Consider the following 21,540-nt stretch of genomic DNA (forward strand, 5'->3'; position numbering starts at 1 on the left):
CACACTTTACGGGATATTTTGTCCTCGTCAGATCTATCTATATTTACTTTTATCACCTATCAGCAAAATAAGATACAATCACATTCCAAGAAGTGATTGCACCTACAAATCTGCACCAGCATCTTTTTTAAAACACAGACACTGTAGGTGTGTACCCCTCCCTACTATGCCTCTTTGTCTTTCTCACACCCTTTCACTCTTCAGAGCTCAGGCACAAGTGTCTTCTTTAGCACTTCTGGAAAACTATGAACTCACATGAATTTCATTCTGACCTCAAGAATGTTGAACTCAAGGTGATAAATGCTTCATGTAACCACAACCTCCATGCACTCCTCTGGGGATTCAGTGAGCTGATTGCATTGCGTCTTAATTACTGTCAGTACTTGCCAGGCTTTCATTTAAATTTATTTTTGGTCTGTATAAAGGGAGGCAAGGAGCAAACAGGAGGACACAAGGAGCTATTAATTGTGGGAAGAAAAATAGTTACAGTTAACCCTCAAGATCAATAAAGTAACAGGGAGGCTTCACAAGCACACACAAAAACATTTCAAGAATTAAATTCATGGAAAATGTGAATTGTATGGAGCGACTCCACACAGGATAAACGGAATAGCAAAATATATAATGTAAGCCTATGTGATTATTGGAGTCAGGTTAGTCCCCCCCGCCTCCCCAGCTCTACTGCGTAAAGTTGGACCTCTACTGTACTTTATAATTCTATCAAGTGGTATTACAACATAAAATACGCACTTTCTGCAGAGTGAAAGGACATGCCCAGCACTTATCTTCCCACACAGGACTGTGTTCGCTTGTGTTTCGTAAACACACCAAGGTGTGGTTTCTTTAGTCCAAAAGCAGCCAGCTTCCGTCTATTCTCAACACACCATTATCTGCGCAACAGGAGACGGGGCGGGGAGAGGCGCAAGGTCTGTCTGCTGTCCGAAAAGCAGAGAAAAAAGACAACGAAAAAGTTTTTATTTTAAAATTTTTAATATAGAGAGCTACCCAAAACAAACTCATAAACAATGAGTCTGCACGGATCCCAGTCAAAACTGCCCATGAGCGGCATGAGCAGAAGTACTTCACGACCGGAGTTGTCGAATTACAGAAACGACGTGTTCGGTGGAAACGGCTTCCAAGGGGAATACCAAGCAGGGGACGGCGGAGTCACCTACACCTTCTCCAGGCACTCCGTGCACGGCGGAGGTGTCGGAGGGCAGAACATGCAAGTTAGCATGGGTGGAGGCGGCGGTGCTATCAGGTAAGTGCCCTGAAATCACCTGTTGCTTTTGAGAGTGGTGGGAAAATTGCCGGTGTATTTGTAATTGTAAAGTGTGAAATGCATACGCATATACGACGGAGAAAAGTAGCCGGGGTCTTAGGTGACGCATTAAAAAAAAAAAGAAAGAAAAGAATGGAATTACCTGGGAGAAAGCGAAACTAATTTACATAGTATGCAAGGTTTTGTCAGCTGATTACTGGCAAGTTGGGAGCATTTATTTATTTTGACGAAGTAGTTCTTAAATTATATAATTGAACGTGTAATCAAGCAAATAACTGGGGGGCGGGGATCACTGGAAGCCCACCTTTGATTAGAACAAGCACACATAAAATGGAAACTGCACAGTTGACGTTGGCCTGCATTAGTGGTTAAAACTAGTCTTTCGTCAGTCACACAGCCTCGATCTCCTTACCAGAGTCGTCATTTTCTCATTTCCCCCAGGAATACGTACCCAAGTAATCCTGACGTGTTGCGCAATTTTCCGAGTCACATTGAAACATCCTCCCACTACTGTAATTCATGGTGATGTCAGCACCAAAAACTGTCGAGCTATTTCGCTTCCAATAATGTGGTGAAATAAAAAGAAAAATAATATGCGGTGGATGTGGTGGAGTTGAAAGATTACAGCGTCTGTTTTTCCCTTTTGCACTAATCGCTCTTTTTTCTCCATAACTACTGTGGACGGGAATAAAATGCAGACTAGTCATTTTTAAGTCCTTTTTATTTCAAGAAAGTTAGATCTGCGTCTGTTCACTTCAGTTTCCGTGAAAAGCAATTCACAGCATCTGTCTTTGAAACTTTGTGTACTCAAAGCATTAAAAATCCCCAGAACCTAGCATTCGTTTTCTTCATTTTTACCTCTTCTGCTTATGTTGTTACGCGAGTCGTTTACAATCATGTTCAACAAATTTTCTCTGTGTACATAAAGAAATAAATACTGCTTCATTGTTTTCTGAATAATAATCCTTTCCCCCCATGTGCAGTGCAAATGCTATTCAGCAAAAAGCCGCATTCTTGCAACAACAGTGTCATGAACAGCTGGAAAGAGCCAACATGATTCTCCGGACTGTAAGTATTTTTGGCATATTACGCGGAACCCAACAGATTTGACTTGTGTTTTTTAACCTTTGTTTTTGGGAAAATATCATATAGAATACTAAAAAAAAGTCTTCTTAATTTAGGTGTGACAGTAGTTTAACACAATTTTGCAGCATGTAAGATGTCAGTGTGTGTTTTATGTGATTTTATAGGGAGGTTCCATGAAGGATGCTGAGAGGTTTTTACTTCTTGCTGAAGAATCGATCGAGCAGCTGAGGAACTGTAGCCAAACCATGAATCAATTGCGTATACCAAATGGTATTTTCAGAAGGTAAAACAGGATGCAGTATGTTTGTCTTTGCAAAGTGCAGGTGTACACTCATGTGAGTGAGTCTGTGTACTCTCTTGGTTTGCATTTGCATGCATTAATTCATTACTGTGTAGCAGTATGAGTAATCCTGAATACACTTTTGTATATGTATGTGGGTTTAGAGATTACATGCACTTATAATCAGCTTGTGTATTAGTGTTTATTTTAAAAGATTCAAAGTATTTCTTTCTTTCTTTTGTAAAACTCTGCAGCATCGAACAGTTCCAGAACATGCATGCCGCTATTGCTCAGCAGCTTATGGGCAGCGTGACTATAAGACGAAATAGAGGCAGTGGAAGCTTTGAGGGGGGGAAGTTGTTTAATGATGCTATGGGCTGGATTTCCCAACAAAAGGTGAGCTCCGCATGTTCAGAGACAATAAACACAACAAATATATGCTGCATGGTTAAACTCAGCCATGGGATAGGCTCGTGATCTCTGCAGAGTAACCCTGCCTCCCTTTCAGGGATCTTTGTACCACTTTAAAACATGCAAAAACTTTAGAAATCAGTTGTCACAATTACAGTTTTTGCACACCAATTCCTTCTTACTAACATCAGAATCCACGTCTGACGCTTTTAGGGTCATCGTGCGAGTTGAGCTGTTTGTTCTGGCTGAATAATTGTAACTCTTTGTGTGTGCATGCCTACGTGGGTGCACTAGTGTGCATCATTTTTTTATGCAAAAGGAGGAAGGCAAGGTTGTGCTCTTTTTCTATCAGGCTTTCTGACCACTCGTAACTGAAACCATCTGGACAAAACCTGCCAAAACCTGATCCGTGAGTGAAAGAAGCCGAGAGGGGTGTAGGAGGATTGAAACAAAGCAGGGAAGAGAGTGCCAATGATAGACAGGGAGAGAGAGAAAGAGAGAGGTAGAAATAAATAGAGCAGGAAAAGAGAGGGTGAAAAAGCTGTGGCTGCAAAAAGTAAGGGAGTGTGATATATGACACCCTTCACTGAGTCAGTTGCTATTGGACAGGGCAGTTTAGCCTATCTCTTAACATGCTCGTGGGAAAATGGCCTCCCCAGACCTCTCACCTCACTAGAAACACACCCTATTATTCATTCAGCTTGTCCAGCCTCACCCTTCTGTGTGTCATAATTCATTTACCTGCTGTCAAAACATATTTTCTCTATCAGTTTATGCATTGCTTTTCTTAAATGGCTACAAAGCTAGAGGCAGATCACCTAATGTGGCCTTGTGCTGCTAGTTAGGCTTTCAGCTAATGTGCTGACATTCCAGTACATGCCTTTGTTGACCTTTTCCTGTTAGACTTTAAACCATGCTGGTTAATGTCAGACCCTTTGTCTGTAGCTTCAGTTAAGTTTTCATAAAAGCAAAAGGGAGTGGAAAGAGAACAAAAGCCTTAAGAGAGGCGAGAGAGAGAGCGAGAGAGAGAGAGAGAAAAAAACACTCAAGTAAAGAACAGAGACTGACTTGAGTTGGTTTGCTGGCAGAGCTCCTATCAAAGCTAAGTGCTTTCAACAGGGGGGGAATAGTTGGAATAGTTGCTTAACAATGCACTTAATGATTTTATACTGACACCTAGAGGACCTACAGGGTAGGGTAGGTAAATAAGTCAAGACATGAATTTTACCGTATTATTTCCTGCATTTAATACTTAATAAACCTTCATAGGGCCAAGCATTTGGGTATTCCACATAACACTTTATTTTCCAGTTCAGTGTGTAGTTTAGCATGTTAGATAAACTGTTATTCTTCATCTTATAGCGCATGGTTGAGACCGCTCCATGGGGAGATGACTCCGCTGCCATAGAAAAGCAAATCCAAAGTCACAACAGCTTCCACAGCTCCATTCAAAGGAGCTCAGAAGTGGAACGTGCCAGAGATGAACTGGTAAGTTTTTGTCCTCTGCCTGACCCACGCTATGAAGTTTCTCATAAAGCTTATGTTTTAGCTCAAAGGTTATTCTTTAAAACATAAAAATGCCATGCCATTCTTTGCATTAGGGGTGCATTAATGGTGCAGAAGAAGAAACTCAGGGGAGGGAGCCAATCTGACAGTTAACTGAATAACAGAAAAATAGATGACTAAATGAATACCATAATGCATCCGTCTTGAGTTACTTAATGTTTTGTTATTAAGTGTTGCATTTGTAGCGTAATGTGATATTATTGTATTGTAAGTTACCCCTTGCTTTCTATGCCCACTGTGCATTAAGTATTTTTGTGGGCATTTTCAAAACGGAGCTAAATTAAACATCTCTTTCTTTAGAGTGCAAATGGTGAAAAGTACCACCTCTCCCTACTGGACCAAGAATGGGAAAGCATGATGGTAAAAAAACAATAATAACAATACTAATAAAACCTAAATAAATAAATAACCTCTTAGAAACATGTTTTAGTTTGTTGGAGTCTTTAGTTTTCACATCATTATCATTATTACAATTTGAAATTTGCTTTGTTTCAGAAAATGTCCCACAGCCGTCTGAATCAGCTGCGTGAGCTTCAGAACATCATCGAGGAGATCTCCCAGGCCATCATTTGGGTGAACGAGAGAGAGGAGGAAGAACTAATCTTTGACTGGGGAGACAAGAACATTGACTATTACATCCCTAAGAAGCAAGAGAGCTACTCTGTGAGAATCGCCTTTTCTTTTTTCCTTATGTCTTGTGTGTTTTGGTTCTCTGGGCATTATGGAGTCCTTACTTTCTGTTTTGTTTCGGTTTGTGACAGAGGCTGATGAGAGACCTGGAGGTGAAGGAGAAAGATTTAAACAAGCTGAAGGTGAAATCAGACAGCCTTCTGGCCAACAGCCATCCTGCCTCTGATAAGATTGATGTAAGGTGTTCTGGTTTCTTTTTCATTTTAATTTCAAACAGTGCATTATTCTGCAGTTTTGTGCTGAGATGTCCATTTGTGCTCACAGGCCTACATGGACACCTTACAGACCCAGTGGAGCTGGCTTCTGCAGATCACTAAATGCATCCATGTTCATTTGAAAGAGAATTCTGCCTACAGCCAAGTAAATGCTCATATCTACCTCTGGTTTGATTAAAAAAAAAGTATATAGCCTTGTATGTTTTTATGTAACCAATAACAAACCTTTATTCCTCAGTTTTTCAAGGAGGCCAATGAGACCTATATGAAGCTACAGAAGCAGCACGAGACAATTCGAAGCAAATTCACTTGTGACAAGAACACACCCCTGGACAAACTCACCGAACTCCTGAAAAACCTGGAGGTATATTTTTGTAGTGCTTGGTTACAATACCACGGGAAACCCCTAAATGGATTTTCCTGTACATGCTAAACTCAAACTTTTCCTCTTAAGTGACATGGAAATCATTAAGGCCAGTTTTTTAAAGACTACATGAAAGTATCTAACTTTTATAGCTCAGTTAAGAACTTCAATTTGCTCTCACACAGACAGAGAAAGCACGCATCATGGAGAATAAGAGGCAGGTCCAAAGTCTGGTCAGCAAGTCCAAGTCTATTGTCAGGCTGAAGCCTCGCAACCCCGAGGAAAAGAGCAGCGGCCCGATCATGGTCCAGGCCTTATGTGACTTTAAACAAGACCAGGTAAGATGCATTTTTACACCCACGCACATATGAATAGAATAGAAGAGTTAAATCTTGCAGGTATAATTCAGTATGATCTGCGTGTTTCAGAAAGGTATTATGAAAGGAAATGAGGGCATCCTGAAGGACAACTCACAGCGCAGCAAGTGGCTTGTGACGGGGCCAGGAGGTCTCGACATGATGATTCCCTCGGTGTGCCTGCTCATCCCCCCGCCAAACCCCCTCAGCATCGGAATCGCCACCAAGTAAGAAACATTCAGTCACGTATTGATTTAGCCTGCTGAAGCTCATCTTATTCTTCTGTTCTATAGAATGTGATGCTTTGCTTCATATACAGTACTGGATGCATTGTGGGGCATTTTTTTCTGCAGTTTTGCTTTATCCAGTTCTTCCTTGTGGTGACTTTGTCATAATTCTTTCTACATTTGCAGTTTCTTTTAAAAAGTGACTGTTTGCTTGTGCCGTTCCCCAGAAATGAGCAGTATTATGAAGCCATCATGAGCATCTGGAATCAACTCTTCATCAACATCAAGAGTCTCATTTCCTGGCAGTATTGCCTGAAAGACATCGATTACATCAACTCTCTCACCATCACCATGGTAAGATCACAAAAAACATTAAAATGAAATGTTGCATTCATACTAAGCAAAGTTTGTGTTTGCTCCTGTTTCCATTGTTTCATCGTGCCTGGTGCTGTGTCTAACCCTTCTCAATTGTCCTGCAGCTGTCAAAGATGCGTCCTGAGGAGTACCGCAACGTCATCAAAGGACTGGAGACTCATTACCAGGAGTTCATGCGTACCAGTCAAGGTTCTGAAATGTTTGGGGAAGAAGAAAAGAAATTAATCCAGGGCAACTTTGACAAGGCCCAGGCCCACTATGATACACTGGTCATCCAGCTGCCTGCGTACAGTGAGTTTAAATTCTCTTTGCCCTATTCCTACGAGTGTAACGGTTTGTTACTTTGGATTTTTATGACCTTTTTCTTCTCGTTACAATTGCCTGCTTTACCATGCTAGCAAAGCTGGCTTTAAGCAGCAGATTTAACTATGACTAAAAATTACTTTTATTCATTTATATTAATCTTAATTGGTATTTTGTAATCAGTTTATATTCTGGAGTTTAGCAGTTGTATTAGTCATTATGAGCCATTGTTAAAAGTGTAAAACAAAAATCCAAAACCAAAGACCAGGGTGTATGCTTCACCCATGAATGTTGTATAAGGGCAAACCAGCACAATTCTTTGAAGTTGATTTTTTAAGAAAATAGTGCTTTTATGTCAATAAATTCATCTTTGTCATTCAATAAAGGGGAGAAAGAGACAGAATCCCAAAAAGTGGAAAAGGTCAAGGTGACCAAAATCTCTACCCCAAAACCCAATAACCAGACTGCACCACCGAGCTCCTCCTTAAGTCTCACACTGCTCACTAGTCTGCATGAGCTTCGACGCAGGCTGGAGTTGGCTGAATCCGGTCTTACCAGTCATCTCCACATTCCTCTGGGGGATAACAGTGTGTATGAGTGCTCAGTGCATATTCAGAAGCTCCAGGTAATTTATTCTTATAATTATAAAGTATAAATAAAATATACAAAATATAGATAATACTCACATTGTATTACATAAGATAATTTGCAGTCTATTAGCAATGATAGCATCATGAAACCCTCATTTTGAAAGGGAAAAAAAAAAAAGAAATTTTAAGATTTGATTTAACTGAATATCAGATAATATTAATTTCTAGGCTATGAACCAAGACCTGGACTCAATTTACGATGAGTACTTGCGCCTCCGAGAGATGATTACAAAGCAGCTGGAAGGGATTCCTGCGGACTCGGAGCAAGCCAAGTTCCTTCGCGCTGAATTAGATGTAATCAGTCAAAAACTTGCAGGTCTGCAGGACCTCCAGTCAACCTACCTTCAGAGGTACGTTATATCCATTCTGTCATGATTGAGTAAATGCTGTTTTTAAAAAAAAAAAAAAGAAAAAGAAAAAAGTGATAAAGTGTAGGAACAGAAGTTGTAGTTGTTCTCACAAGTTCAATATCCTTAACATTATTTTTTTAATGTCTTGACTACATTTTTGCAACAGACTATCAGCACTTAAGGCCTTGCTTCAGAGCCTTATCCAGGTCGAGGATATCATTAAAGTTCACGAGGCCCGACTGACCGAGAAGGAGACCAGCTCTCTGGATCCTCGGGAGCTGGAAAACCAGCGGCTCACACTAAAGGTTTGATGCACATTTTATATTTTCACAAGTGTTGTCTCTTGCTTTGCTGGAATGTAATCCTTCTCTGAGCTCCCATCTGTATCTTAGAATTGTATCATCTAGGCGGGCAAGAACAAAAAAATACATGAATAAATAAATAATATCAGCCTATATTCCAGTATCAGTATGTCTGTGGTAGAGTAATATAGGCTACTAATATGGCTTGAATGATGTAAAAATAGTGTATTATTAATAAGCTTTTCAGCTTTCTTTGAAAGCAAGTTGCTCTGAAGGTTATAATTCAGAGCCAGTATTAAATGGCTCATCAGGCTATAAAATGTGTTATAACAATGTTATAATTCTGGTCATTTTTCTGCATGACGAGTTGCTGCCATTTCTTTATGACACATTTTAAATGGCATACTTAAAATTTTTATAGGAGTGTTTTGACATTGCAGCTGCTTTTTTGCATGTAGGGATCGAAATCTACAATCATTTTGCTTGGCTCCTTTTTACTAGCAGTGATCAAATAATAACCAGTTCATTTTGGTGATAAAAACCTGAGATTTTACTTTGACTCAACACTATTAAGAGTTTAGTCTTTTGATACCTTTTTTTGTGTATGAAATAACCAGATGCCAATGTCTGCTTTTGTCTCAAGTTAAGTTTTTTTTTTTTTTAAATATATCAAAATCATGACATACATTGTCCAAGTGTGCAACACCAGTTTTAAAAATGTAATGTGGTTTAGATAAATGGTTCTAAGTATTCTTTTTTTGTGTCTGTTATTCTGTAATGTAGCAAATGAAGAGTGATTTGGAACAGAAAAGAGACCTGCTGACATCTATGGAGTCTGAGCTTTCTACAGCAGTGCACTTGAATGGTCAAATTTCTGACTCCTTCCACAAATGCGACATAGATTTATCCAAATACTCAGTCTTGGTGCGTCAGTTGACTGACCGCTGGCGCCGCATCCAATCACAGATAGATAGCAGGTATGGTAGAATTATTCGTCCATGTTCATATTGGTCCAATACTTATTTTTCTGTGTTGCCCATTCACCATTGCTGGTAACAACACTAAAAATATTCTTTCATTCCTTCCACTTCCTTTTCCTTCAGAGTGTGGGACCTGGAGAAGCAGGGGAATCAGTTAAAGCATTATCAGCAGGGCAGCACTTCCCTGGAACAGTGGATAGACAATGCCAGGAAGCGCCAGGACACCCTTCAGACCATTAAGATCAGTGACATCCAGACCCTAATGGACCACCTTAATCAGCAGAAGGTATGTCTTTCTCTGTTTACATCATGTTTATTGTTTTGTATTGTTTTGAACTGGCCTGGTCTGATTTTGACTTGGAAATATCTACTATTTACTGCTGTGTGTTTCATGGATTTTGTATTATTCAGCAACAACTCTGTTTGTTTGTTTTGTTTTAATGTATAGGCACTTCACAGTGAAATCAAAGGAAAGAAAGAGAAAGTAGAGGATGTACAGAAAAATGCAGACACATGTGCAGCCTCTATAAAGGTCGGTAGTTGAATTTAAAATGCAGTTATACATCTAAAAGTGTGTTAGACTGGACAGCAAAATGAAAGTTTATGTTGCGTTGTATGTTTTCAGGACTATGAGCTGCAGCTGGCTTCTTACAGTTCAGGCCTAGAAACTCTTCTTAATGTTCCCATCAAGAGAACTATGCTGCAGTCCCCTGCTTCTGCTGTCAGACAAGAGGTATGGACGTTGGCCTTCAAACACTTTGCTCTAATCACCTTTTCATATGCATATTTATTAATATTCTAACTTTATGTTTATTGTGAGCATTGCCATTGTTAGTATTGCACATTTGGAAAACAAATTAGCCGTTGTATATTTTTGGAGTTATTGGTTAATTGCCATTTGTTTGTTGAATTGAACAGTGGATACTTTCTTTATAGGTTTATATAATATAATTAAAGTTACTCCCTTATTTCTTTGTGTCCTTTAAACATGTAATCATTACCAAATTACTCATCATGTGTTCATTTTGTCTCATCAGGCAGGTGACCTACAGACTCATTATATAGAGCTACTTACCCGCTCTAGTGACTACTACAAGTTCTTAGGGGAGTTGCTGAAGAACATGGAAGAGCTGAAGGTGGTTACTGAATTTGCATATTGTTGTTTAAAAACTAGTATTTCTGTTAATTAATGATATTTTAATAATAAATTCTAATATTAGAAAAAGAATGAATGATAAATTTAAAAAGAGGTTTATGTGAGAGTATGACAGGATGTAACTGATGTGCTTTCTGTTTTCGCCCTTTCTTTCCTCAGATAAGGAACACCAAGATTGAGATGCTTGAGGAGGAACTGAGGCGTCTGAAGGAGGACCTCAATGATCGTAACCAGAAAAACAAGTCTCTGGAGGATGCTATGGCCCAGTATAAGATGGAGCTTAGTCAGTTACAAGATCAAGTCATTTGTACTGAGGAAGTGAAGAGAACCTCAGTAATACAGGTTAATGCTGCCAAGGAGAGCCTGGACAGCACACAGAGCAAGCTTCATGAGCTTAATGATGAGCTGACGCGTATTAAATACCAACTTGATGAAGAAAAACGGAAAAGGAGGCTGGCAGAGGAGCGCTACAACAGCCAACAAGAGGAGTATGAAGGGGCTGTTCGCCGCAGACAGAAAGAACTGGAAGAACTCAGCTGGACTAAGATTGACTTAGAAAAGGCAGTGAAAGACAAGGAACGTGAGGTTGAGAGGATGAAGATGCAGCTGGAGGAGGAGGCGGCACGTCGACGAAATGCTGAATCTGAAATGTCAAAGGTAAGAACACAGTGCACCCAGGAGATTAATCAACTTAAGCAGACATACGAGACAGAGATCCACGTTACCAAGACCACAATCCTGAAAGCCTCACAGCAGAAAGAAGAAGACGCAACAGAGCTGAGGCTGCAACTTGAAAGACTCGCTGCTGAGAAGAGAGATGTAGAGGAGGAGCTGAGGAGACTGAGGCAAGCGATTGCTATTACAGAGGAGCAGAAAAGCAGGGCAGAACAGGAGGTCAACCAGCAGAGGGCCTCAGTGGCACAAGAGACTAGGGTGCGCAGTGAGCTGGAGGTGCAGCTGATAACACTCAAGCAGCAGAGAGAAGAGAATGAGCTCAAGTTGAAGGAATCCACCAGAAACAATCAGGAAAAGTCCCGGGAAATCAGCGTCCTAACATTTAACCTGGAGGAAGAAGGGAAGAAGCGGAGAGCTCTGGAGTTGGAAATAAATCACCTGAAACAAGCTGAGGCAGAGCTGAAGACAAAGAACACTTCATATCAGGAGACAATTAACAAACTGAAAGTGTCTGAGCAGGAGATCCGTATCACTCGAGTGGAGCTGGAAAAGCAGGCCAGTGAGAAAACTAAGGCTGAGCAGAATTATGCCAGGCTGCAGAGCCGTGTCAGGGAACTTCAAAGCTCTCTGGATGGGAAAGAAGCTGAGCTGGCAAAGCAGAAACAGGCAACTCAGGAGGAGTTCACTCGTAGAAAGCGAATGGAGGCTGAGTTGGAGAGGATGACACATACTTGCAGAGAGCATACCACCACAATTAGCTCGCTAAAATCAATTCAGATAGAGGCTTCCACCTCTGGGAGAAAGTATGAGCAGGATCTCAAGGCTCTTCAGGAGGCTCTGGATAAGAGTCTGAGGGATCACAAAGCTACAAAGGAGGAACTGGCAAGTGTAACAGCTGAGCTGAAGATACAGAAACAGAAGCTCCAGCAGGAATTGACCCGTATTCATGAACTAAACCTGCGTAATGAAAGCCTTTATAAGACTATTGAGGAGAAGAGCCGCCAACTTAATGAGTATACCACAGAGATTGAGAAGCTAAAGACTCTGACACAGAACCTCACAAAGGAGAGACTGAAATTGGAGGAGGAGCTAAGAACCGTTAAACAAGAGAAAGATGAGATGAAGCTCAGCAAAGATGCTATTGATGGAGAAAGTGCTACTCAGATTTCAGCCTTGCATGTCCAACTCCAGAGTAGCATCAAGAGGACGTCAGAGCTCCAGGGTCTCATCAATGACCTAACCAACGAGAGAGAAAAGCTTAAATCGGAAATAAACAAATTCCAAAAGCAGTCAATTGAGGTATTTTTGATTGTACTGACGGATCATTACCAATCATCACATCTAATGATAATAATCGCTCCTTGCATGACTTGGTATACATGCAATAAAAGTGAGCCTGATATCAGAGTAGCCGTCTATAATTTGTGATTTGCCTCTTTTAGCTTAGCACTTTTGCATGTTTTTACTTACTTACAAAATAGCTATGCATTTCATTTACCCATTCACTTATGGCACTTATGAACTTCATTCATACCATTAAACAGTTTAACACTAACATGCTGGTATGCACAAATATGTACTTTAGTTCAGACAGGTCTAACAAATGAAGGACATGTAATTTAATCTAAATTGTTTGTATTCTATATGTGGGAAAATGTCTTGCATACATGACAATATACTTTCTTATCTCTTCACAGACTTCGCTTGTGGTGCAAGAATCCCAAAGCAAATACAGTGAGCTGCTGCTGGAGAAGGATAGTTTTCTGTCCAGGATTAAACTGTTGGAGCAGGACAAGAATCGTCAGCTGCGGTTAGAAGAGGAGCTCAATCGCATCAAAGTCACACTAGAGTCCGAGCGTCGAAACAAACAACAGCTGCAGGAGGAGAAAAATTCAATTTTCAAGGAGCTAAGCACTATAAAGAGCCAGTATGAGCTGAAAAGTTCTCAGATTAGGCAGTGCGAGTCAGACAGAGATAGAGCCGATCGAGAGAGGCTTTCCCTCAAGAGCGAGATCGAGAGGCTCATGAGGGAGCTAACGAGTATTGAAGAAAGGTACAAGAGCCGTCTGTTGAGCTCAGAGAAAGAGGCAAAAGAGCTGGCTCTCAAGAAGGAGTCCCTGGAAAGAGAAATACGCAGACTGCAGCAGAGGCCCAACACTCTGAATATGCAGACCCAGACAGATGAGAAGGTCCAAACCATTGATCCTTCAAAGCTTCTGTTTGACAGCGTGCGCCGCAAAGTTACAGCCCATCAGCTTTGCGACTGTGGTATCATTAGTAAAGCTACTCTAGATGAACTCCTAAAGGGAAGACGGACAGTGAGCGAGGTAGCTGCAGACATCCAGGTTAACCTTAAGGGCAGTGGCATCATTGCTGGTATGACATCTACTTCTCAAAGGAAAATCCCGTTCACTGAAGCCAAAAACAAGAATATGCTCAGCCCAGAGAGTGCCCTTAAGCTTCTGGAAGCTCAGGCAGCAACAGGCTACATAGTGGATCCTGCATTTAATGAGAAGATGCCTGTGGATACCGCCTGTTCAAGAGGGATTGTAGACACAGAAGACAGAGATACCTTGTTGAAAGCTGAAGCTGCTAGCACAGGTTTCAAAGATCCATACTCTGGCAAAGTGTTATCTGTGGGTCAGGCTTGCAAACAAGGCCACATAGACAAAGAGACAACCATCCGCTTGCTCCAGGCTCAAGAGTCTGTTGGGGGTATACTGGATCCTGTTTTGGGTGTCTTCCTACCAAAAGATCTGGCCTTGGACCGCAATCTTATTGACGAGGACCTCTACAGGGCTCTGACTAAAAAACCAACCTGCTATCTGGATCCAACAACTGGACAGAAGACAACTTACAATGACCTTCGGATGAAGTGTACAGTGGAACCTGTTTCTGGCTTGCTTCTGATCTCTGGTCCAGAAAAACCCTTGACAGTGAAAGGTCTCCGTGGTGAAGTCTCTGTCTCGGAACTCATCGAATCTGAACTTCTGGATGAAACTGACTTGCAGAAGCTCAGTCAGGGCAAACTCACTAGCAGAGATATTGAAGACAAGCTAAAGACCTATCTCCATGGCTCTACCTGTATTGCCGGGATCTATGATGAAGCCAATGACAGAATACTACCTTTTTATCAGGCAATGAAGGAGGGTCTGCTTATGAGAGGCACCACGTTGGAGCTTCTTGAGGCCCAGGCTGCTTCTGGCTTCATAGTTGATCCAGTCAACAATGTTTTCTTGACAGTGGAAGACGCCAGCAAGAGGGGTCTGATAGGGAAGGAGTTTAAGAACAAGCTGTTGTCTGCAGAGAAGGCAGTAATAGGATACAGAGACCCAAACACAGGAAAAACTATATCCCTCTTCCAAGCTATTGAGAAAGATCTTATTGAGAAGGGTCATGGAATCCGACTGCTCGAGGCTCAGATTGCCAGTGGTGGGATTATTGACCCCAAAGAGAGCCATCGTATTGATGTTGCTGTTGCCTATAAGAGAGGATACTTTGATGAGGAGATGAATGAAATCTTATCTTATGAAGGGGATGACACAAAAGGATTCTTTGATCCTAATACCAAGGAAAACCTGACATATCTTCAGCTGAAGGAAAGGTGCATCAAAGATGAAAAAACAGGTCTATTACTGCTGCCACTAAGAGACAAGAGAAAGCCCCAGAAGCCGCAGGAAAGCCGCACAAATGTCCTACGCAAGAGGCGGGTTGTAATCGTTGATCCAGACACTGGGCTTGAAATGTCAGTGAGAGAGGCCTACCACCGTGAGCTGATTGACTATGATACTTTCCTGGACTTGTCAGAGCAGGAGTGTGAGTGGGAGGAAATAACTATAACAGGGTCAGATGGCTCTGCACGCTTGGTTATAGTAGATAGAAAAACTGGAATCCAACATGATATTCAAGACTGCCTAGAGCGTGGTGTCATTAACCAGAGCACTTTGGATAAGTATCGTGCTGGAACAATGACCTTGACCCAATTTGCTGACGAAATTGCCAGCAGAAGCAGCAGCCTTGAAATGACCATTGCAGCCAGCAATGTTGATGACATGATCACCTGCAGCAGCCCCACCCACACAACACCATCTTCCCCTACTGTCCGTAAACGCTTCAACAGTATATCTATTACAGTCTCTCCCCCTGAGATGTTTGATGACCACAGCCCTGTGGGGGCTATATTTGACACAGAGACCTTGGAGAAAATAACTGTTAGTGAAGCGCTTAGAAGAGGCATAGTTGACACTCTTACAGCACAGAGGTTGCTGGAGGCCCAGGCATGCACAGGTGGTATCATCAACCCTGCTACTGGTGAGAGACTGTCACTGCAAGATGCTGTCCATCAGAGCATCATTGATGAAAGCATGGCCAGTAAACTGAAACCTGCCCAGAAAGCTTATGTTGGCTTTGAGGATGTGAAGACTAAAAGAAGGATGTCTGCGGCAGAAGCAGTCAAGGAGACATGGCTGCCTTATGAGGCTGGCCAGAGATTTTTGGAGTTTCAGTACCTGACAGGGGGCCTGATTGAACCTGGCACTGGACGTCGCGTCAGTATTGAAGAGGCTATCCGCAGAAAATGGCTAGATGGTCAGGGGGCCCAGAAGCTTCAAGACACTCGGAACCACCAGAAGAACCTGACCTGTCCCAAGACTAAACTGAAAATATCCTACAAAGAAGCCATGGACAGCTGCATGGTGGAGGAAAGCAATGGCATGAAGATGCTGCAAGCCTCGTCTGTGTCTACCAAGGGAATCAGCAGCCCTTACAATGTCTCTAACCCAGGATCTCGCTCTGGCTCAAGGGCTGGGTCTCGTACCGGCTCGAGGAGTGGATCACGTAGAGGCAGTGTGGATTACACCTCTACTATGACCTTTACATCCACCAGCAGTACCATTTATAGTTCTAACACACACTTTTAATTCACTCCACAGAATGATAATAATTAATCACATAAGAGTAGCATGTCTTTTGCAGTTTGCTTGTTTGCTTTTTTTTTTATAACCATTTTTTTTTTAAAAAAAACAAAAAAGAAGTATTGTACTTAAAAGATTGGGGAGGTGTTTTGTTTTTGTTTTGTTTTTTATTTTTTTTAGACCTTTTTTTGTTTGCAGGTTGTAATGATAAGTTTCAATATTAGATGCTGAGTGCTATTTACACCTTTATCACAATAGATTTTTAGTAGATATGACCTTATTTCAGTTCATTTTACTACATGATGACTTTTTATAACAATATATAATAAATGCCTGTTGATTTCGTCTTTAACGTGACCTCATAATTCATGCATTATTGAAAGAACATTTGTTGTTGTTGTTAATTGGAAATCCTGAGGCTTAGCAATATATGTTTTACATTGCAATACAACATATTTTACATTGTAACTGTAGAAAATTGTTGCTACTAAAATGCTGTTGCCCGCTATCAAAATAAAGTTGTTACAGAATTTTACATGCCTTTTTGTCCTGGTTCATTTAAATTAGCTGTTGCGTGTATGAGGAGAAGCTAGCTAGACAGCATTGTTTATAAGGATGACTCTGATTGTAATGCTAAAGTTGTTCTGGGATCCCTGTTTAAATGCAACTCACTATATTACCCTTGATCTTACACAGATTGAGAGTGAAGTTTCACTCTTCAGTTGATTGATGGTGGCTTGAAATATCTGTTAATAAACTACATAAATAAATAAAAACATTGCATAAGATATCATGAAAGAGCCATGATTTACCTTCTGAAGGAGGTTGATTTGGATCACTGGAGATCCTCATAATATGTGTAATTTGAACTCGGTCTATGTTAATGTAATAAAGTGACTATTCTAAAAAAAAAAACTAAAAAAAACTAACGGTTTGAATATTCGTAATACACCTGTGAACTACTGAGGAAATAAAATGTACCTTTATGAAACATTAAAAAGTTGTTGCCTAATTTAAACTTACTTATATATTAAAGGTTTTAAACGGTAGGTTATAATTTCTTACAATTATATATTTCATTATGTCATGAATATGTATTTACTTGTACAGCAGCCATATGAAAGGTGATTATGTGGGTGTGGGATGGCAGGAAGTTAAAGTCTGTGTATGAGTAGAGAGGGTGAGAACAAACAAATGGAAGGGGGCAGAGGGAGGAGGCCAAAGCGAGGGGAGGTAGGTTGAAAGGGGAGGGAAGAAGGCAGACACCCACGGCGGAGCGGTAGGAGGACTATCCCATGCCAGGACTTGTGGCGGCTGCAGCGGTAGCCTGGACTAGAGGAAGTGTTTTGGAGGCATAGGAGAAATAGCAGCAGCAGCTTTTCCCTTTTTTTTTCAGGATACGAGCAAGATTTTATTTTATTACCAGCAGTGACAGAAAGGAGCGAAAGGAGCCCCTGGGTCCAAGCAAACTCCGAATAGCCAGAGAGCGCATTCCAGCAGAGGAAAATGAGCCTCCCAGCCCGCAGTAAGCCTGTTTGACGGCTGAGGGCTCTTTGAGACTTCGGACTTTATCATATTCCTTTTCTTTCTACAGCTTAAACTTGCTTAAAAAAGGAGGAAAGGAAGACTCACCCCGAAAAAAAACAAGTCGTTGCTTTCACTTTAAAAAGGTAAGGCATGTTACCCGAAACAGTTCGCCAGAAGAAGACAAGAGTTTTAACTGGGGCTGGTCAGCGCTTTAAAAAGCGGGATGAGACTTCCACTCTGTGGAGAACTTTTCAACAGTCACACTGCAGTGAGGTCGTCCACAGAGTAAAACAGGGCAATGCTTTGTATTTACTTTGGCTAGAAACAGGGTGTGCGTGTGTGCGCGCTCTGGTGTAAAAATTCTGAAAACAGGCAAGCGAGTCATTCATTCTGATCAGATTTTTTTAATGTCTTTATTTTTACATCATGTTTTTAAATAGAACTATTTAAATGCCTTTTACTGAAACTTCCTAAAGTCAGGCTTAGTAGTCTTTTTAGCTTTTAAACGTTTACCCCAGTGGATTGTATTCTGCAATAGCTATAATTTGGGGTTCCTTGCTGTTGTGGGCTATGGTCTGCTGAAGACCTTTTATAATGTGAAACATATGGGACTATGGAGGACTTGCGTCCAGTAGTCCAGAAAGCTTCAACAGAGATAGGGCCTACCTTTCTGTTTGGGGTGTTGTACTCGTGAACAGGTATTCGAGAGACATGACTGATTAAGAAAGTTTGTCTTTTTTCTCTCTGTCTGTCTTTTGAGCTAGAGCTGCTGCATGGTATGTGCAGCCTTAAGGCTATGATTCTCAGGCAGCCATTGTTGATGACATGCACAAGTGTCCTTACATGATAGCAGGTACAGAGTCTATGTCTTCCTGCGTTTACACCCTCTTGCAACTAGTTTGTGAGTTGTTGTGAGCATTTTACAGGCTGAACTCTTCCAAGATTTGGTTTAATTTAGAGTTGCATGACTAATATCTAACCCTCCAGGCGAAAAGAAATGAGTCAGAAACACAAAGAGTTATTATTATTATTTTGCATGACTGGTAACAGGAGGCACTTAGAAAGGGCTGGCAGAGCAACACATGAATGGGGATCCCGATAGTGTAGTTTGGACAGGTGGGTTGGCAGAGGGTTGGGACTGTGTACTGTAAGCAGAACACTGTGATCCCAGCAGGAGACAGAGCAGTGGGGCATTTCATTTTGTCACAGCACCACTCTCTGTACATGTGCAAGTCATTAAACAGAGAGGAGACCTGGAGTATGAAAGCAATAAAGTGGCAAAAATTGTTTTAAAGAAAAAGAGAGGGTGGCGGGGATAGAAAAAGGGAGAATGCTAACGTAATCCATTCTGGAGCACATTCCACGCTGACCCTGGGATTGAAAATGGTAATTAGGGACTGCTTTAGGAGCCTTCTGGGTGCACAGATTTGCTCAGAGCCAGGGCTGTCATTTTTATTTCCTTCAAAATGCCTCGTGAAAATGTGAGACAAATACATGCTAGAGTTCCAGAGTTACAAAATAAACGTACTAAAAATACTCCGCATCCACGTCTGTGGCTTTTTTCAATAGTTCTCAGGGCTTGTTTATTTCAGTCCTTCAGCAGTGAATGGGTGTCAAAGCCACAGCATAAACATACAGAGCCCCTGACAGGAAAAGGCCAGAACAAACTGTGGCCTTGTCCTTCTCTGGGCTCTTAAAGCCTGTCATGTCTCTGTGAGCATGTTATTCCACAGCATGGTGCCACACTCACGCCAAGTATGAATACATGGCGGTTTTCGAATGGTGAAGCTGATGGTATCAGAGTTATTAGAAGGCTGTTAGATGTAATCGCTAAATATTATCAGGAGACTCCAGCCACACGACAGAGGGAGAAAAAAACAAATGGGTTCTGCTTGCTGGAGAGGGCAAAGAAAGAATTAAAGCTAAATGCAGTGTAGGAAAACATTTTTGTCCGGCAGCAGCCTGCAGCCAGACTTCCTGAAGCATTTATGCATTTAGGTGTTACTCAGGCTTGCAGACAACAGCTTCAAAGGCTGTTAATCTTTCCAAATTCTCCCAAAGAGACAGCAGTGTTATGCATGTGTACCTGCTTTTTCCATAGGTATTTAATAGAGGACTTCTGCGTGCTGGGAAGTTTTGAGGTTTATCACATCAACTTTGGCTGAGGCGGCGCTCACTCTGTACCAGATAAAGCAAGCTTGATGATTTTTTTTTTTCATTTCAGTCCCATCATTTCAGTTTAATTGACCTGTGAAAATATTCGAGCTGTCTCAGAAATGGAGGCTGTTGCCGCAGCATGTCAATCACAGGACTGAAGTTTGAGCCAACAGAACCAATTTGGGAGTGTGAATGGGGGAAGGGATGCACTGATTGCTTTCATATGTGCGCTGTTTTTTTGTTTTTTTTTTGTGTTTCGCTCCGTCTCATCTTGTTTCTTGGTGATTTGCAAGCTATCCGCTTGATTATGCATTGGGGAATTTAGTTAGGTAATACCGATTTGTTTTGGATTCTAATAATGGCTTGTAATGGAAATGTGTCATATTTTCAATAGGCTTTTACAAGCAAGAAAATAATGCATTGATTAGTTCAGAAAATCGCATATCCTGCACAAATTTTAAAGCTTAGGGTTTATTTGTCATTGTAGCAGTGATGTTTTCAGAAAAAAAAATAATATGCAGCATTCACCCTAAACTTGAAAATTACATTTTTCTTTCTTTAATCTCAACAAGCCTATTTCTTCTGCTAGTTTGTGCACATATTACGTTACATATTAAATTCACTAATGGAAAATCCAGTTAGGGATACTGTAGACAGCTTAATCACAAAGTTGCACATAAATCAGTTTAGTTGCCGAGGCTCTGCAGAGTCTTATTATTTGTGAGTGACAAGTATGTAAAGTTTTTGCCAACTCTTATTACCACAATAGACTTTAAAATAAACAGCCATGAGGTCATTGCTCACATGATCAGGCTGTCATTTAACCCACAGGGCTTGCCCATGTCTGGATACAAAGACGGTCCTCATTGGTTTTTATGCCCTATTCCACGATGCCGCTTCTTTTATCTCATGGTTCACCTGCTCGTGCAGAGTGGAAGATTCCATGTGATGGCCAGGTGATGGGTGTGGCCCATTAAAGAGGCCTTCATCCCAGCACGCTTCACCGTACACTCCTCAACATTTCATTACTCATAAAGGAACGTTTGATTAATTCATTTTCAGCAAGGTTCCAGGTAAGAAAGGCATTTGGAATGAGTCGTAAGTGATGGTCATGCGTGTGTGAACGTGGCTGACAGCAGCAATGCAGCCTAGTCAAGCACCTACCTGCAAGGGTTGGAGCTTGGGGAGCCAGACACACCCTAATCCCCCAACATCCTGACCTTAGTAAACCTGTTGCAGCTTGTTCACCGTAAAACCTGGCAACCTCGAATCTCTCTCCGTCTCCCGCACTCCTCTACCAGCCTTGCTCTCACAGTGCCATGGGTGGGCTCTGGATTTGAGTTCCTTGGTACTGCTTATTCTGTCTTTGTGAGCTAATGCTGTGCCTCAAACCAGGAACAAAAGCAGTCAGTGCAAATTAAAGACCAATTATCTTTAGTGCGTGCTGGGGCAAGCTGCTCTCGGTGGACTGAGTGAAGGGTGAGAGAATTGAGAGGAAAATGCCGATTACTGCAGTGCCGCTGCACATGAATGTTTCATATGAAAAATCGAATACTACTTAGAAGTTCTGTCACGTGTTATGTCATTTTTAGATACTGGCTACATTTGCACATCTTTAGAGATCCGCCCATTTGAACTGGGTGGAGACCTTTCCTTTTTCACTCTGTTTAGTCTT

The 21,540-nt window shown here is 41.4% G+C and overlaps 2 protein-coding genes across 4 annotated transcripts in view; both read left to right on the forward strand.

The window, feature by feature from the left end:
- The first annotated feature begins 807 nt into the window (after positions 1-807).
- On the forward strand, positions 808-16,716 carry LOC102294885 (desmoplakin). Of its 2 annotated transcripts, none has more exons than XM_005912689.3 (24): positions 808-1,261; positions 2,266-2,350; positions 2,533-2,651; positions 2,903-3,044; positions 4,422-4,547; positions 4,926-4,985; positions 5,121-5,288; positions 5,387-5,491; positions 5,580-5,675; positions 5,769-5,894; positions 6,080-6,232; positions 6,323-6,477; positions 6,705-6,831; positions 6,957-7,143; positions 7,542-7,780; positions 7,974-8,155; positions 8,322-8,460; positions 9,241-9,434; positions 9,561-9,723; positions 9,886-9,969; positions 10,063-10,170; positions 10,475-10,573; positions 10,753-12,567; positions 12,966-16,716. In XM_005912689.3, exons 1-24 carry the CDS (start codon positions 1,026-1,028, stop codon positions 16,185-16,187), a joined length of 8,130 nt encoding a protein of 2,709 aa, XP_005912751.1. In that variant the 5' UTR covers positions 808-1,025; the 3' UTR covers positions 16,188-16,716. The 2 variants fall into 2 exon arrangements, with proteins under 2 accessions (XP_005912751.1, XP_014188057.1); XM_014332571.2 differs by having other exon boundaries at positions 813-1,261; positions 10,753-11,250.
- Positions 16,717-17,402: 686 nt separating this feature from the next.
- The window catches only part of LOC102294389 (tensin-3), a 32,218-nt gene continuing 28,080 nt past the window's right edge, over positions 17,403-21,540 (forward strand). The window contains exon 1 of one of the 2 annotated variants that reach the window (XM_005912687.3): positions 17,403-17,851. The gene's annotated coding sequence lies outside the window, so the exon portion shown is untranslated. The remainder of the gene's footprint in view (positions 17,852-21,540) is intronic. The other variant, XM_005912688.3, reaches the window with a different exon arrangement.

This window comes from Haplochromis burtoni, unplaced genomic scaffold, assembly GCF_018398535.1.
Source record: "Haplochromis burtoni strain Fernald_Lab_line unplaced genomic scaffold, NCSU_Asbu1 Contig_3, whole genome shotgun sequence".
In the NCBI taxonomy this organism is placed as follows: Eukaryota; Metazoa; Chordata; class Actinopteri; order Cichliformes; family Cichlidae; genus Haplochromis; species Haplochromis burtoni.

Bases quoted from the DNA above. Each gene is read 5' to 3' on its own strand.
- LOC102294885 (XM_005912689.3), top strand. From the start codon at position 1,026: ATGAGTCTGCACGGATCCCAGTCAAAACTGCCCATGAGCGGCATGAGC. The intron at 7,144-7,541 runs GTGAGTTTAAAT...CATTCAATAAAG, and splicing joins CATCCAGCTGCCTGCGTACA to GGGAGAAAGAGACAGAATCC. The intron at 9,970-10,062 runs GTCGGTAGTTGA...GTATGTTTTCAG, and splicing joins CATGTGCAGCCTCTATAAAG to GACTATGAGCTGCAGCTGGC.